This window comes from Antechinus flavipes, chromosome 1 (genome assembly GCF_016432865.1).
Source record: "Antechinus flavipes isolate AdamAnt ecotype Samford, QLD, Australia chromosome 1, AdamAnt_v2, whole genome shotgun sequence".
In the NCBI taxonomy this organism is placed as follows: domain Eukaryota; kingdom Metazoa; phylum Chordata; class Mammalia; order Dasyuromorphia; family Dasyuridae; genus Antechinus; species Antechinus flavipes.
The window spans coordinates 692,539,765-692,558,077 of record NC_067398.1 but is presented as its reverse complement, the minus strand read 5'-3'; the positions used below and the strand labels follow the sequence as shown (position 1 = coordinate 692,558,077).

General features: G+C 43.1%; 1 protein-coding gene across 1 annotated transcript; it reads right to left on the bottom strand.

The window, feature by feature from the left end:
* Positions 1–197: 197 nt before the first annotated feature.
* On the bottom strand, positions 198–14,615 carry RILPL2 (Rab interacting lysosomal protein like 2). Its single transcript, XM_051972665.1, is given in 5 exon segments — positions 198–1,348; positions 2,026–2,136; positions 8,395–8,546; positions 13,788–14,102; positions 14,104–14,615. Coding segments are annotated over 5 exon segments (666 nt in total). The 5' UTR covers positions 14,161–14,615; the 3' UTR covers positions 198–1,317.
* Positions 14,616–18,313: the final 3,698 nt, after the last annotated feature.

The following is an 18,313-nucleotide window of genomic DNA, read 5'->3' as shown; positions in this document are numbered from 1 at the left end:
TGGGATTTTTGCCAAGAAAACCACGTGGACAGTTTGGTACATGAGATGAATTGCAGCAGAGTTGTATGGGGCTAGGTGAGAGATCTCTGCACAGGATGCAGGTGTCATGTAGGGGGTAGCACAGGCTGACATAGGGACCCACTTATTTACCCTCTTCCCAACCTCTGACTAGACACAAATGCCACCTTTAAAATGAATTAACGAAGGTAGAAAAGTCATTTTATTTATCTCAGTATAAAACCTTACAAAGAAAGAACAGTCAATACTATGGTGGTGAAGAGGAAAAGAACACAGATTCTCAAGTCCAAGGTACTGGGTTCAAATCCTTCCTCTAACACACACTACCTGTGTAACTTTGGGGGAGTCAGTTCAAAATTTGGGGTTTAAATTTCCTCATCTGTAAAAATTAGTAGGTTAGACAAGATGCCTTCTGTGGTTCCTATGAGGTGACAACCAGTGACATTTATAGGAAAACATTTAGACTTTACATTTGACCTTTCTTCTTTCTTTTAACTGACAATTTTCACTGCAGGCACCTAAAGGACATGACCATTATTTTTCTTTCGTTTTCTAATGCCTCACACAGGCCTTTGCACTCTTTACAAGTTTAATAAGAATCTGCTGATTTTAATTCGCTTCCATATTAAAAACAGTCAATTCTAGGGCGGTGTCATTGGGCCAGTATCTATCCCCCAATGGAACCCCTGCAGACTGGGTCAGAGCACCCCAAAATCTATCAGCAGCTCAGCTCTGGAAAGGGGATGCAGGGGGCATGGAGTACAGGTAAGGAAACAGTAAGTGACCCACCCAAGTTTAAGCACGTGGTAACATCAAGAGGGTGGTCCTCTGAGCTCATGGGGTGGGACTGGAATCCAGGTCCTCCAATTGCAGAGCCAATTCCTTTTCATGAGTCTAAGCTGCCTTCTCATGCTCATGGATTCATGGGACAATTTTAGTTGCCCTAACCTGCCCTTCTGGGTTCCCAAGACTGCTGAAAAATGAGCTATTAGAACTTTCCAGTGAAAAGGAACCACTTAGCGAGAAACTGAGGTCCAGGGAAGGGAACTGGAACTGCCTTGCTCACAGTCACCAAAATAAAATTGGAACCCACATCCTCTGGCTCGAAACTCAGTGTTCCTGCTTCCCACTAGTCTCTCTCATCCGAGAGCCAAGGGGAAATTAAGCAGAGGGAAAAACAACAGTGTATATTTCCTTCTCGAAGTTTTTTTAGGGGAAAATAAATCAGTAAATCCAATTATCTACACATGGCACAATAAAGGCTTGTTGATTCTTCAGTGCTGGCCACAGCGTGCAGGATCAGGTCCGTTTTCCTGACCTGAAAGAGAAGCTGGGACAGAAGAGCAGTGGTCAGGGCGGCCAGCTCCCAAGCAGGGCCCTGGGCAGGAGGGTCTCTGCAGACTGAGTGAGGGTGCCCTGCCTCGGTTTCCCAGAAACGTCCCCTAGCATGAGGAGAGTCCAAGACCTCTCTCGCTCTCTAGGAGATCCAGGGGACTTTTCTCCGGGCCTTTGCCCTCAAGTCCTTCACTGACTGTGGTTACTCTCATCTGCCAAGATGAAGGGGGTCCCTCCCTGAGCTGCTCCCATAGGGAGAGGGGGGTAGCACTGGGCGTCTCAGGCACACAGCGCTCCAGAACGAGGAGCCTCGGCTAAGAGAGCCGTCACATCCCCCAGATTACAGCAGCTATCAGAGGGGACAATTAAACCCAAGTCTTGGGGCTCTGACCCAACTCTCCATCCCAGCTGGGTGCACATCCCCTCCCTCACCTTTCTTCCCCCTCCTCTCCCTCTCTCTCCTTTTCTCTCCCCTCCCCAATCTGGACAGCTGGCCGAGGGCTCCGAGCCTCTGGGACACCTAAGTCTGTAACTTATGCTTGAGCTGCTGCTGCTCCGCCTGGTGAAGGGAGCTTCCACCCCAATGCATCATGGGCCCAACTCCAAGGCAGCCCCCACCCAGTGAGGGAGCACCCAGGTCCCTTATTCTCTTGGGCCCCAGGGGCCACTCACAGCTTCCGGATGATTGTTTTCTCCTGTTTGCCTTCTTTGGAGTTGGCAGGGCTGGTGATGGCTTCGGGGTCTCTTCTTGTCATCTGGCTGTGGTTCGGGGGGATGAGCCCACTAGGTGAAAGGGAGAAAAGAAATTGATAATTTCATTTGGTCAAATCCTGCCTCCATTAGATGTGTGACTCTGGACATGTTATTTATCCTGCCTCCATTTGCTCATTTGTAAAATGGGGACAGTAAGAGCATCTATCTCCTAGAGTAGATGTGAGCATCAAGAGTACTTTGCAAATCTTATTACTAATAATAAATGCTTGAACTAAGCACAGATTTGTGAAGGCAGTGAGTCGTGCGCCCCTCATAGGTGGTACACACATCATGTATTTGATCTTTCTGTCTCTGTCTCTGTCTCTCTCTCTGTTTCTTTCTCTCTCTCTCCCCTCTCTGTTTCTCTGTCTCTGTCTCTGTCTCTGTCTCTCTCCCCTCTGTTTCTCTATCTCTGTCTCTCTCTGTCTGTCTCTGTTTCTCCTCTCTCTCTCTTTCTTCTCTCTCTCTCTCTCTCTCTCTCTCTCTCTGTTATTCAGTAACCTAACTTCAAAGACAGTTCCAGTTCCCTTCCCACCCCTTGCCATGAACTGAGGATACTTCTCTGTGAAGAATGTTCACTTCAACAAACCAAACCCAGTTGAAAAATGTGAGTGGTGTAGAAAAAAATGTTTCTCTTCCTCCTCCCCTTCTCCATTCTTCCTCCTCTCCTTATTTCTGTCAGACTCCCCACAACCCCCTCAGGCCTGGCCCGGCAAGCCACCTTATCATTCGCTCACAGTCTCTCGACAAGGAAGTTAATGCCCTTCTCTCAAGGGTTCAGTCTCCAAAATGATAAGAATCGAGGGCCTGACTCATACGGGTCACTGGCCTGGCCTGGTCTGTGCTTTGTCTATTCCCACCAAACATTTCTCTATTTCATGACAAACTGAATAACTATTTGATCTTCACACTTGATTTGATCTTCACACACCTACATCTGGGTGCTTTTCTATTCCCTTTTCATCTCTAGCTTTCAGAATCTTTTTTTTTTTTTTTTTTTTTTTTTTTTTTTATCTCTTCAAGACTCAGCTCTGGTGAAGGTGTGAAGTCTTCAAGGACCCAGAAGAAACTACTCTCCTCAAATTTTTCAGGAGTGCTCTGTGTTGATTTCTCGGCTGCCTCCATCTTGTATTCCTTTCCTCAACCGTGAAGTTGAGGGTTTCAAATGAGGTCCCTTTCTTATCTCAAATCCCTCAGATGCCTCGCAACACTATCTCCTCCTCCACCCTATCTCATGAGGAAGAGGTGCCCCATGCATAAGCGATCCATCCCCTACAACCTCTTCTGCAGGTGGCTCCTCTATTTTCCCCGTCCTTCCCTTTATTTTCAGCCTGCCCCTATCTACTGGCCCCTTCCCTACTACTTACAAACATCTTATCCTTAAAAAGCTTCTTACTTCTGTCAATAAAAAGTTATTATAAAATTTAAAAAAAAAAAGCTTCTCACTTGATTTGACCATTTCCACTGGTTATTTTCCTAGATCTCTCCTTTCATGGCCAAACTCCTTGAGAAAGCCAGTTATAATCATTGCTTCCATTTCCTCTCTTATCCCTCTCTTCAACGAATAAAGCATCTGCTTCATTCTTCTGCTTCACCCATTCAACTGAAACTTTGCTCTCCAGTTACCGGTGCGCTGCTAACTGCCAAATGCGATGGCCCTTTCTCTATCCTTATCATCCATGACCTCTCTGCAGCTTTGGCATTGTTGATCATCATTCCTCTCTAAATACTCTCTCCTCTCTGCCTTTGTGTGAAGCTACTTTGTCCTGATCTTCCTCTTGTCTGACCCATCCGAGTCCTTTTCCTGGTTCTTTCTTATTTATACTTTTGTTGGATTTGTCTAGGTCTGATGTTGGGTGTTCTCTGAGTCTGTGGACTCTTCTCCCTTTAAGCTTCCCCACTTAGTAATCTCATCAACTTTCATGGATTCCATTATCAGCTCTTTTCAGATGACTCCAGATCTTATATCTAATCCTAGTTCCCTAATCTTTCTCCTAGGTTACAATCACACACATGTTGTGTAAGCAGTATTTTATTTTTCCCAATTACATGCAAAGACAATTTTCAACTTTTTTTTCCCCTGAGGCAATTGGGGTTAAGTGACTTGTCCCGAGTCACACAGCTAGGAAGTATTAAGTGTCTGAGGCCAGATTTGAACTCGAGTCCTTCTGACTTCAGAGCTGGTACTCTATCCACTGCTCCACTTAGCTGCCCCTCGACATTCATTTTTATAAGATTTTGAGTTCCAAATTATTTTCCCTCCCTTCTTTCTCTCCCCTGTCCCCAAGACAGCAAGCAAGGTGATATCGGTTATACATGTGTTGTAACCATGTTAAACATATTTCCATATTAATCATCAACGTGTCAAAAATAGGACTCATTAGAACATTGTAAACAGCAACAGCAAGATTATACAATGATCAATTCTGACGGATGTGGCTCTTTTCAACAGCAAAGTGATTTAAGTCAGTTCCAATGTTCTGGTAATAAAGAGCCATCTGCACCCATAGAAAAGACTGTGGTGACTGAGTGTGGATCATGACATAGTTTTTTCACTTTTTGGTTATTTGCTTGCATTTTGTTTTCTCTCATTTCTTTTTGATCTGATTTTTCTTGTATAAGAATACAAGATTGTACAATTGTATAATTCTTGTACAAGAATATTGTATAAATATATATATACATATAGTGGATTGAACATATATTTTAACATGTTTAACATATATTGTATTCCTTGCTGTCTAGAGGAGGAAGTGGGGGAAGGGAGGGAAAAATTTGGAACACAAAGTTTTGCAAGGGTGAATGTTGAAAATTATCTATGCATATATTTTGAAAATAAACTTTGATAAAAAATTAGAACTCATTATCTTTCCCCCAAACCTCCCCACATTCCACCTCTTACCATTACTATTCAGGGCACTACCATCCCTATGAATCACTCAGGGCTAAATCTTTTTTTTTTGGAGGGGGGGAGTTGGGGGAGATAACTGGGATTAAGTGACTTGCTAGTAAGTGTCTGAGGCCAAATTTGAACTCAGGTTCTTCTGATTCCAGGGCCAGTGCTCTACTGCTCCACCTAGCTGCCCCATAGGCCTGAAATTTTAATGTCATCCTTAATTCCTCATTCTCTCTCACTTCACATATCTAAATCTATGGCCAAATCTTATCTATTCCCAGCTTCACAAAGACTCAGCCAGTCACTGCCCAAGTTCAGGCCCCTCCCTCCTAGCCTTCTAACTCCTCTCCCTGACTCCAGCCTCTCTAGTTCATCTTCCACTCAGCTGCCAGGGTAATTTTTTCTAAGGCATAGATCTGACCACTCTCCCATTTCAATGAACTCCAGTGGTTGTTTGTCACCTCCAGGATCAACTTTAAATTCCTTTGTTTGGTGTTTAAAGCTCCATAACCCGGTCCCTTCCTAGCTTTCTATCCTTCTTGCCCTTATTCTGTTCCATGAGCTCTATGGTCCAGGGTCCAATCAACTGGCTTCCTTGTGTTCCCTTAACACATCTTCCTGCCTCTTCCTCCTCAGCTCCAGCTGTATGCTTCCTGGATGCTTCAAGGCTCAGCTCTAATTCCCCAGTCCTTCCAGCTGTTAAGCGAGGCAGTAGTTTGGTGGATAGAGAGAAGGGCGGGAGCCTTGTATCAGAGAGCCCTAAGTTTGACTCCTACCTGAGACACATACGGTATGATCCTGGTTAGGTACCTTCATTTCCCCATCTCTAAAATGGGAATACTACTAGTTACCTCCCAGGATGGTTATGAGGTAATATGTATAAAGTGCTTTATAAAGAACTATTATTTCAGATTGTCTTTATCTCCTGTATATTGTATCTTCACTCCCATTAGAATGTATATTTCTTGAGGGCAGAGACCTGGTATCCCCAGTGATGAGCATCCTATCTTAATCAATGCAGGTAGGTGGTGCCATAGTGCCCAGAGCACCAGACTTGGAGTCAGGAAGACTCATCTTCCCACCTCAAGATGCTTCCTAGCTGTATGACCCTAGGCAAGTCACTTAACCCTGTGTGACTCAGTTTCCTTATCTGCCAACTGAATTGGAGAAGGAAATACCAAACTATTCCAGTATCTTTGCCAAAAAAAAAAGACCAAATGGGGTCACAAAGAGTTGGACGTGACTGAAAAATGATTGACCAGCAAACAATTGATTGGTTCATAGAGTCGCACTTATCCCTGGAAGAAATTTTAAAGGTCATCTAGACTGTTCATTTACAGATAAGGAACTAAGAACCAGAAAGATTACTGACCTGCCCAAAGTCACACAGGCAGTTTCTTCAGAGTCTGGATTCAAGTCAATGCCTTCTGACTGTAAATCCAGCTTTTTTAAGGTGCTGTGGAGGCAAAGGAAAAGGAGTCCAGCATTTTCCCCTCTCCATGCATGAGGGACTCCATCCTTCAATGGGCCTCTAATTCATTCCCCCATTTTAATGAAGCCTACCTGTTATCTACCATCTATCTGGATGAATGGGCAGCCCTGCCCACAGTTACCCTGCAATTCCTGTCCTATGGTAAAAGGAAGTCACCTTGCCCTGATCTCCCAAGGACAACTAGTAACTCCCACCCTACCTCTAAGAACCCTCAGTGAACTGCCTTCCATTTGGGGGGTTTCCAACATGAGATTTATTGAGAGGAAAATATTTGTATTCAGGGTTTGCTTGGCTGCCAGAGGAAACAGCCTCTCTCTCATAACTGACCAACTGATCTTTCTCTATCATAGCTTGTAATAAAAATCAGACTTTTTCTCTGATGATAAGAGCCCCAAAGTGTGAAGTGTGGTCTTGTTATCTCAGTGGTACTTAAATCTCCAAACTGCTCTAGATGGCACAGTGGATAGAGTCAGGAGGACCTGAGTTTAAATCCAGGCTCATATAATTAAACTTCCTAGCTGGGCAAGTCATTTATCCCGAACTGCCTTGTAAAAACAAACAACCAAAAAAAAAGAGAGAGAGAGACAAAGAAAGTTCCAAACTTTAAAGTTGAAAGGCATCTCAGTGGTCATCTGGCCCAACTACAATTATCCCCTTCCACATCATGGGGTCAAAGGTATGGCACTTAAAAAACTTTTGGCCCTTCCTCCTTATCAGAGAAGTCTGATTTTTTTCCTTTTATGGGGTGTTTACAGCATCTTATTGTGAAATTTGGATTAAATATTTGGTCATCTTCTGGCCTTTGTATCTCTTTTACGAAACTCCTCCCAAAATTCCCATTTAATTTCTTATTCTGACCCATAATATATCGAAACCATGACAGGGAAAGTTTCAATATGGAATCGATAACTCAACCTAAGTAGGAAACCCCTCTATTCCATTCCCAACAAGTAATGGAAAACTCCATACCTCTTGAGGCAATATATTCTCCTTCCTAACTCTGGTGGGAAGTTTTTCCTGGCATGGAAACAAATCTGCCTTTCCTTGATTTCCACTCACTTTTTCCTGGGAAAGGGCCCAGGTTGGCCAACCATGCCCTGCCCAGTGGGTTTCTGACTTTCTGGACTTTAATATGTTTTAGCTTCAGGCTCACTTTAGAACATGCCTCGGTGCCACTGCTGGCTCTCTGCTCCTATTGGTGAGTTCTTTCCAGGGCTTTTATTTTGAGAAGCCTGGGCATTCTAACTCAGCCTCTGACTTTCTGATTTCTCCCTTATTCTCCCACAAATACTTCTTTCTTTCTCTTTTTTCCCCAGCTTTTCAGCTCTCCCTCTCAGTGTCTTCCTCCACCTCCAGTGCTCAGCACAGTGACTGGCATACAGTAAGGGTTTAATAAATGCTTATAGTAACTGCTTGTTACTAGTTCTGGAGCTAAGCGAATCGAATCTAAATCTCTCTTTAAATATTTTAAGACACATTTGTGTCTATGGGTAATGGCACTAAATGTGCCTGCAATTCATTCGCAGATAGAGTCAAAGAAGAGCAGGATCAGGGTGGACTTCACTTTGCAGACAGCTGCTAGAGATGGGTATGGGGGAGTGGAGAGCTAGCATCTCCTAGTTTCCTATTTTAACTAATAATTCTTTTTAAAAAAAATTTTATTATAGCTTTTAATTTACAAGATATAATTCTCAACAACTAGGTACTATAGTTATTCCTATACTGCTCAAAACCGGAACCTGTCATCATTGTCCCCTTTAAATTTGGATGCCCTAGAGCTTAGCCCAGCTCACAGTACCCTAGTTTCGGCTCTGTGTAAGGGTAGGGAAGAAGTTCCTAGTGTAGAACAAGGAGGGATTCTTGGGCACAGACTGAACCATGGCTCCTGGGCTGTCTCTACCTTTTATAGCACTGGAGCTCTTCCTGAGCCACCAGCAGCTGGGATTTGAGCTTGTTCCTCTCATGCAGTACATCCCGGAGTTCCTGCATCGTAAATCGGGGGCGGTTGGGGTCTGTCAGATCCACGACAACTTTGTTGGTCCCTGGGTCCACCTGTAAAACAAGAAACAAGTGGTCTGACTTTTTCTTATTAGAGAAGGGGAAAGAAGGGAAGGAAGGAAAGGAAGAGAAGAAGGAAAAAGAGCCTGAAAGACAGCCATTAATTCTATAGTTTGAGCAATTCTAGGAGCCCCAAATCTGCAACCTTTATAGAAACAAAGGGTTAAAGACTCTTCAGAGTATTTTTTTTTTTGAGGTCAAGGTTTGCTTTATTTTGATTTTGTAACACAGTGCCTACCATCATAGTTCTAGCCCATAGTAATTTTTTTTCTTTTTATTAAAGCTTTTTGTTTTCAAAATATATGCATTGTAACCAGATAACTGTATAAATATATACACATACTGGATGTACTTCAACATATTTAGCATGTATTGGACTACCTGCCAGATGGGGGAAAGGCAGGGGGAAGAAGGGGAAAAATTGCAACAAAAGGTTATGCAAGGGTCAATGTTGGAAAAAATTACCCACAAAAAATACCCATAAAAAGCTATAATTAAAAAATGCATTTATAATTTTTCAACACTGACCCTTGTGTAGCCTTGTGTTTTAGATTTTCCCCTCCTTCCCCCCACCTCTCCCCTAGATGGCAAGTAATCCATACATGTTATACATGTTAAAATGTGTTAAATCCAATATATGTAAACATATTTATACAATTATCTTGCTGCACAAGAAAAGTCAGATCAAAAAGGAAAGAAAATGAGTAAGAAAACAAAATGCAAAAGAACAACAACAAAAAGAGTGAGAATGTTATGTTGTGATCCACATTCAATTCCCACAACTCTCTCTCTGGATACAGATGATTCTTCAGAGTATTATTTTATCTATATTTAAATACCAGAACAAAACACTCTCTGCATTTGACACAGTAGATTCGACCAATCTGCAAGTATTTATTAAACCCAGTTTTTTTAGGCACCAGGATGCTACAGCCTGGAGATAATAAAGAAGAAAAGGAAACTACATTCTAATGGGAATAATAGCAATTGATGGATGGCTAGGGGGCGCCATAGTGCACAGAGTACAAGGTCCGGAGTTCAAATCAGACCTCAGATGCTTACTGATTATGTCAATTCACTGCTCATTTTTTTTTCATCTGTTAAAAAAAAATTTTTTTTTATTCTACTGTTCGCATCAGTAAAGCCTAAATAATCTAAATTATCTGGAATTAGAAGATAATGGAAAAAAGGTTAATAAAGCAGATTAAAGATTTTTATTTCGGAGACCATCAAGATTAAGGGACTTGCCTAGGGTCACACAGCTAATAAATGTCTTCATTTGAACCCAGGTCCTCCTGACTCCAGAGCTGTTTCTCTATATACTGCACCAAGTAGTAGTCCCATCAATTTAAATGTAAATTTCAATGTGTGTCCTGCAAATGTTTTCCTCCCAGAAAAGCTGATTGTTAAACATTTATTATCATACTACTAAAAGAGTAGTATTTTCTTGAAGAAAGTAAAAGCTATCACAACAAAAAAAATCAATAAAAATGTGGATAGAATACCCTAAACTACCTAGCAAGGCTACCGTGAAGACCAGATCAGATATGTAAAATACTTTACAGATCTTCCTTTTTTTGAGAAGCAATTGGAATTAAGTGACTTGCCCTAAGCCACCTAGCTAATAATGAAGCCGAATTTCAACTCAGATCCTCTTGACTTCAGGGTTGCTGCTCTATCCGCTACACCATCTAGCTCTACTTTACAGATCTTAAGGAGCTATGAAAATGTTAGCTATGATCAAATGACTATGTTTTCCTCTATGTGTGATCAATTTATTGTCTCTTAAATGTAACACACACCCCAGAGAAAAGATTTTGCCTTCTAAGGGAAGCAAGAAGGCAATGTGAGATAGTGCCAAGAGGGCTGAAATTAGCTTTAGCAGACCTGAGTCACATCCTGACTTATGGGACTGTGGGCATGTCCCTCATTATACTACAGTCAGGACAGAAGAGAAAGGACACACATTTATTAAGCACCTACTGTCAGACACTTGCACTAAGTGCTTTATAACTGTAAAGTCACTGATATTATTTATTATCCCTTATTTTACAACTGAGGAAACTGAGGCAAACAAAGTAAAGTGACCTGCCAAGGGTCATAGAGCTTGCAAATGTATGAGGCTTGGAGTTGAATTAAATCCTTCTGGTTCCAAGCCCATCACTGCCCACTGTTCTGAAAGTTAAGGATGCTGAAAACTCACCTACAAAAGGGTAACCATAATGGTGAAGGCTTCAAGTCTACACCATTAAGAAGATCAGTTAAAATCTGCCTCGGTACCCTACATGCACAAAAATATTTATAGCAGCTTTTTTTGTGGTGGCAAAAAATTGGAAATGGAGAGAATGCTCATCAACTGGGCAATGGCTGAATAAACTATGGTCTATGAATGTAATGTAATATGTTTCTATAAGAAATAATGCACAGGTGGATTTTAGAAAAACCTCAAAAGACTTACATGAACTGAAAGAAAATCAAGTAAGCAGAACCAGGAGACATTGGACCCAGTAAAAGTAACATTGCCTGATGATCAACTATGAATGACTTAATTCTTCTCAGCAACACATTAATCCAAGATAGTTCCAAAGGATTCATGATGGAAAATGCTATCCACATACAGAGAAAGAACTGATATACCTACAATACCTAGCACAGTGCCTGGAACATACATAATAAATCTTTGTAAATTGATCAGTTGAAAAGACTAGACATGTTTAACTTGGAATGAATAACTGAAGGATTTGCTTCATGCAAAGTCCTATGCTAAATACTAGGTAATACAAATAGAAAAGTTGGACAGTCCCTGTTTTCAAAAATCTTATATTCTAACGGGGGAGACTTAGAATACGCTGGGGGACAGAATAGCTGCCTTTAGTATCTGAAAGTCTGTTCTGTATAAAATGGATGACATTTGTTCTCCTTGGCCCTAGAGGGAGAATGAGGGGGTATGGATTATAGTGAATTTAGATTTGATATTAGGGAAAAATCTAAGAACTGGAGTTCCCCTAAAATGAAAATAGGCTCTTTGTGGGGAAAGTAGTAGTTTCCCTTCCTTAAGGGACTTAGGGCAGATGACCACTTAGGGACCACACTCCCTCAGGTGTGCTTGAGGAAGAATTCTGGATCAGGTGTAGGTATCTATTAAAGTTCCTTCCAACTCTGGGGGATCTGGACCCTCTCCAAGTCAGCATCTTACTAAGTGTAATTAGCAGTGTATTTTCCAAATCTGTCCAAGCTAGGAAGGTCTGAGACTAAACCCTGATTTAGTGCAGGGCCTGAGACTCTTTCTCCTAACCTTAAGAGAAGCATTTCTCCCTGAGCTTGGGAAATAAGTCTGGTGTCTCAGAACTTTGAGAGGTAAGGGAGTAAAGAGTCAAATTCTGAGCTCTGGAAATCCGTCCAACAGTCTGGCATTGGGCTAACCAATCTTGCTCAGATTCATCCAGGAGTTACAAGCCTGCCCATGCGGGTGCTAGAAGCTTCACCTTAAGACTCTTCTAGGCAAGACTTCCTTGAGGAGCTGGTCAGGAAGCTCAAATGAACAGCCTTGCTCTTTCTGGCCCTAATTTCCTGCTGCTGCCTCACAGATGCACATTCTACCTTACAGAACATACACCTCATCTGCTGCATCATGGGGGTGTCTAGCTTGGTCCCCACAGGAAGCTGGTCAGATGGATATTTATGGTTTCATCACTGAGCTGACTATGCAGCCAACAGCTCTCCTTCTCAGATAAACTGCCCTATTTCTAGACTTCCCCCACAGAGACTTAACTAGGCAATCGGGCTTCCTTCAGGGCTCTGAAATTAAAAGATAGTTGATAGCAGGTCCTTCGGCTCATGGAAACAACTGAGCTTAGCACCTAAATAAAACTGAATAAATGAATGGAAAAGCATTTATTTAACTGTTTACTCATGTGTCAGGCACTATGTATGCTATTGAAGATACAAATACGAACGTCGGACAGTCCTTGCCTTAATAAAAAATACATATAATAAAAGAATAACTGGAAAGCTTAAATGAACTCCTTCCCTGCCTATCAGCCCTTTGGTGCCCTCCCTAACAATGTTGGAGGGAAACTTGGGCCTCCCTTCCTCAGACACAAAAATGGCCAGTTAGAGCTCTGCTAAGATGTACATAGCCTTAGAGTTTCTCAATGTTTCTCAACAGAGGTTGCCAAGGCTGGATGAGCCCTACAATCATACCCTCGTCAGAATATCTCTGGCTTCTGTGCTAAGCCTGGTAATAAGAAAGAAGAAGAGAGGGAAGGAAGGAAGGGAGGGAGGGAGGGAGGGAGGAAGGAAGGAAGGAAGGAAGGAAGGAAAGAAAATGTGCATTTTCCGTTGAAGACCCCGAGATCCTGGAGCCCACCAGGTCACACAGGTAGTAAGTGGTTGTCCAAACTCTGTTGGAAGACCTCCAGTATCGGACAGGATATTACCCTTTTAGATAGTTCTAAAGAAGCTCTTCCTCATAGTGAATCAAAATCATCTCCCCTGTAATTTCATCCCAAACCTGCTAATTCTGCCCTCCAAGGTCAAGCAGGTTTTCCTGTCATACTGAGGACAGTTATGATTTTCAACCCATCCACACACCCATCCACCCATGCATCTATCATCCTTCAATCCATCCACTTACCTATTCACCTACCCACCTACTCATCCTTTCATTCATCTACCCATCTACCCACTCAGCCATCCATCCATCTATCCATCCACCATCCATCTATCCACCTATCCATTATCCATCCATCCATCCATTATCCATCTAACCATCCACCATCCACCATCCATCTATCCACCCCCCCATCCTGGTATCAGCCCTAACTGGTCCTCGCCATACCCTGCCTCCCAGGAACAACAAATGCACCGACGCTGGACACTGCCTTGCTTCTGGAAAGGAGGTACTAATAGGCTGTGCTATGGTTCCTCTCTCACTCATCTCCAAGTTTTCTCAAGGCTGAGCATGCTCCATTTCTTCAAAGGATCCTCATCCCTTCTGGTCTCCAGTCCCTGTGTCATAAACCCTGCTTGGACCTGGAACCCAGTACGGGTTGAGTGCAATGGGATGAGGGCAACGAGGTGGCTCAATGGCCATAGAACCTGGCCTGGAGTCAGGAAGACCCGAGTCCAAATGCAACTTCAGAAGCACCCGAGCAGTGTGACCCTGGGCAAGTCACTTAACCCCACCCCTTCCCCAAACAAACAAGGAAACAGAATTCGACGGGCCGGACGTACCTCCTCAGCGTCTGGGGGCTGCCCCTCGCTCCTGAGCCCCTCCACCTCCTTCCTAAGGCTGTCCCTCTCCATTCTGAGCTCCTCCACAGTCACATTGCAATCATTCACCAGGGCCTCCAGCATCTCCAGAATCCTCACGATTTTAAACTGGAGCTGGGTCACCCTGGTGGCCACGTCCCTGGAGTCCCCAGTGATGGCCATCAGGTCCCTCCCCACCACATAGGAGATATCATAGACATCCTCGGCGGTCAAGTGGAAGGGGTTCTTCCCCAGGGCTCCTTCGGGGCCAGTCTCCCCCCTCCTCCTCCTCTTCTTCCTCTTCCTCTTCCTCGCCTTCTCCCCCCTCCTTCTCCGGAGAAGGCTTTTTCTCCATGGCTGTCCGGCGGCTGGTTCGCCGGGTCCCCCAGGCCTACGGACCTGGGCCTCCCGGAGACAGACTTCACTTGTGACAGCCCCTTCCTTCTAGTAAATTACACACAACTTCCTTCCTCCGCCTTTAGAATCTTGCAACAATGCACGAGTTGGAGGGGTGGGATGTCTGAGGAGGGACCAATCAGCGAAGGCCGGAGGGGCGGGTCTGGGGAGGGAGAGGGGCAAAGTTAAGTCGGCTCCAGCGACTGACCAGGAGGGGGGGAGGGGGGACAGAGGCTTTGCCCGACAGGAGACTTGCGAATGGTTCTTGTTAGGAGGAGGAGGAGGAGGTTTTAAGAGGCTTCCCCTCCCCCCAACTGGAAAGGAAATCTGGAGGATGCGAGTTTTGGGAAGCCTGAAGGAAACGAGAGGGGGCAGAGGGCCAGTCCCGGCGCCCTCGGGAAGGGATGGGGGCGAGGGCTCGCTGCAGGGACTAGGAGGGGACGGGGAGGAGCTGCTTCTTGCCTGGTAACTGGGACGCGGCCTCGGGGTTCCCATGGTGAGGGGGCGGGGAGGGAGGAGGAGGACCAGTAACTTTTTCCTTTCCAGATTCGGCCAGATCAGCCACAGAAGGATTATTTTCACATATGCGCGAACATCTGGGTTTCTGCGGAGGAGAGGAGGCTGTTTTCACATCTGGGGTCACCAGGGGGTACCAGGTGCAGTGGGAAAATGGGCCGTATTTGGAAAATGGAGACGCGGCTGTTTTTCCACTAGCTGTGTGACTCTGAGCGAGTCAATGACTGTCTCTGGATCTTAGTTTTCTCATCTATCACACGCGAGGGTTAGGCTAGATGGCCCCTAATAGTCCTTCCTTCTTTGGATCTTGCCACCAGTCTGCCCACAGATCTCCCGGACCAGGAATTCTAGTCTCCCTTTTTCTGTTGGGAAGCCAGGGCCACAGCATGTACTAAATAGTAGCTTCACCATGTACTAAGCCTGGTAATAAGAAAGAAGAAGAAAGAGAAAAGAGGGAGGGAAGGAGGGATGGAGGGAGGGAGGGAGGGAAGGAGGGAAACAGGGAGGGAGGGAGGAAGGAAGGAAGGAAAGAAGGAAGGAAGGAAGGAAGGAAGGAGGGAAGGAAGGAAGGAAGGAAGGAAGGAAGGAAGGAAGGAAGGAAGGAAGGAAGAAGGGAAAGAAGGAAGAAGGGAAGGAAGGAAGGAGGGAAGGAAGGAAGGAGGGAAGGAGGGAGAAAAGAAGGAAGGAAGAAAGAAAGGAAAGAAGGGAGGGAAGGAGGAAATAAAAACTGAGAGATCTTCAGAGTTTACCAAGAAGAGGGTCTTTAACCTTCTCTTGTGTATCCTGAACCCATTGATCGAGGTGAAACCCATGGGTCCTTCTCAGAATCATGTTTTTTGGTTTGTTTTTAATAGAAAGAAATGCTAACTTTCTCTTAGAGGCTAATGAAAATTAAAATGTATTTTTCCCTATCTAAATTCAAAGACCCCCTGAAATATATCATTGGGCCCCTTGATGGTTGGTGGGTAGCATCTCTTATTCAGAATCACAGAATCTCTGGATTTGCAAGAGTTATGGATTCTTTTTTTTTTAATTCTAAATTTAATTTTATTTAATAATAATTTTGTATTGACAGAATCCATGCCAGGATAATTTTTACACAGCATTATCCCTTGCAATCACTTATGTTTCGTTTTTTCCCCTCCCTCCCTCCTCCCCCCCCCAAGATGGCAAGCAGTCCTATATATATTAAATATGTTGCAGTATATCCTAGATACAATACATATTTGCAGAACCGAACAGTTCTCCCGCTGCACAGGGAGAATTGGATTCAGAAGGTAAAAATAACTCGGGAAGAAAATCAAAAATCAAATAGTTCACATTCATTTCCCAGTATTCCTTCTTTGGGTGTAGCTGTTTCTGTCCATCATTTATCCAATGAAACTCAGTTAAGTAAGAGTTATGGATTCTAACCTATACTGGATTCAAGAATTCTCTGATACATCAGAGTGGGGATGCTTTTGGGGCAAGCTTTGGATTAGATGAGAGAGGAAATGTATAAAGAGTGATCCTTCAAAGCAGTCTCATCTTTAAAGGAAAATCTTTTCCAACTTTAGAATGAATGGAAGAAAAAAATTATTAAGGGCTTACTGTGTGTCAAGCAATATGCTAAGTGCTGGGAAGGAAATAATCCTTGCCCTCAAGAAACTTAAATTCTAATGGGAAGACAATAAAATAATGGCATTATGTCAGGGTTTTGGGTTTTGGTTTGGAAAGACAGGAATGGTGGGTAGAACCATTACGGATTTGGCTTTAACAATGGAAATAACATTAAAGAAAAGCTAACTGCTTTGCAGCCCTGTGTGTCCTCTAAAGACCATGGGACTTTTCCATCTGATGTGGAACTGAAACTTGTCATATGGTCATCTCCCCATCAAAATATGAACTCTTTGAGAGCAGGGACTGTCTGGTTTTTCTTTTTGTATTCCCGAACTAAGTGCTTTGCCCATAATAAGTGCTTAATAAATGCTTTTTTTCATCCATTAGATCATTCATTAGGAACCTGGCAAATAGTAAACTTTAAAGAAAATTTCCTTTATAGGAAATATATTCCATGGCTCTTCCTTCCTTCTTTCTTATTTTATTTTCCCCAGTTACATGGAGAAACAATTTATAATGTTTATTTTTAAAACTGAATTCCAAATTCTCTCCCTTTCTCCCTTCCCATTCTCCCCTCATTGAGAAGGCAAGCAATTTGACACAGGTTATACATGTGTAGTCATGCAAAAGAGTTCCATATTAGTCATGTTGTGAAAGAAAACATAGACCAAAAAACCCCCAAAACAAAACAAGTCTCAAATTTCAAAAAAAGCATGTTTCAATCTGTATTCAGACATCATCAGTTCTTTTTTGGTTATGAACAGCACTAAAATAGCACAATGTCGGATCATTGTATTGCTGAGAATAGGAAAGTCCTTCACAGTTGATCATCTTACAATATTACTGTTACTCTGTACACAGTACTTTGTATCAATTCATGAAAGTACACATTAAATTCTTAACAAATATTCTATTTATCTACTTTTTTATTCATAAAGGAAATTGACATATCTTTTTCAGCCGGACAGTATAAGCACCATATGGCAGGATGGATGAGAAGGTGAGTGGAGGCAGAGGGAAGTTTGGTCTGGATGTGCAATAATTAAGTGTTAACAATTAGCCTTCATATAGTTCTTTAAGGTTTTCAAAATGCTTTCCAAATTATCTCATTTGTCCATCACAGCATCCCTGGAAGGTAGGGGCTATTATTATCTTTATTTTACTGAGGAGGAAACAGAGATAGACAGGTTTGGTAATTTGTCACATACAGTCAATAAGTTTCTGAGGCTGGATTCTACTTCAGGTCGTCTGACTCCAAGTCCAGTGCTCTATCCCACTAAGTTACTCTGATGCCTCAGTTCAGAGCCTTCTATTGCATCTAGAATCCAGTGCTCCTTTGTTGTTGTTTTGTTGTTGTGTGTCTTTCATTCTGGAAGAGGACCACAGCATCAAGGACATGATGCCATGACATGCAAGAGAGTTGGATTTAAGTGAGGCAGAGCTGTACAAAGTCCCCAGCCTCACTTTCTCCTCTAGAGTCCTCTGAGTCCAGTGGCAGGACATAGATCAGGAGGACTGAAGTTGGGCCTGGATTCAGTAAGAGACACTGACCTTTTTAAATTAAGATCTTTAACAGGTCTCAGTTTGACTGAGGCAATGCCCAATGAGTGATGAAGACGAAGTAAGAAATAAGGCGAAGAATGCCCTCTTTTATCTAGTGAAAAAAATCAGTCTGGGAAAGGAAGAATCTCAGGGTTCTTCCCTGCTTTTCCCATGTCATCATATTTATTTGATGACAGAAACAGAAACAACTGCTATTTATACACTGTGTCAATCAGGGCCAAACAATGACCAATAACTGGGGCTTGGCCTTGGACCTATAGTTGACCAATCAATGAAAGCCAGAGTGATTGGGGTTTAAGATGTGATCATTAAGAAAGAAATCTAACCAGTAAACCCTAAGATATCTTGAGAGGTTTTAGCAATTCAAAAAAAATTTTTTACATTCTTTCCAGTACAGCATCTGCATGTAAAGATGTGATTCTCTATGTGGACAG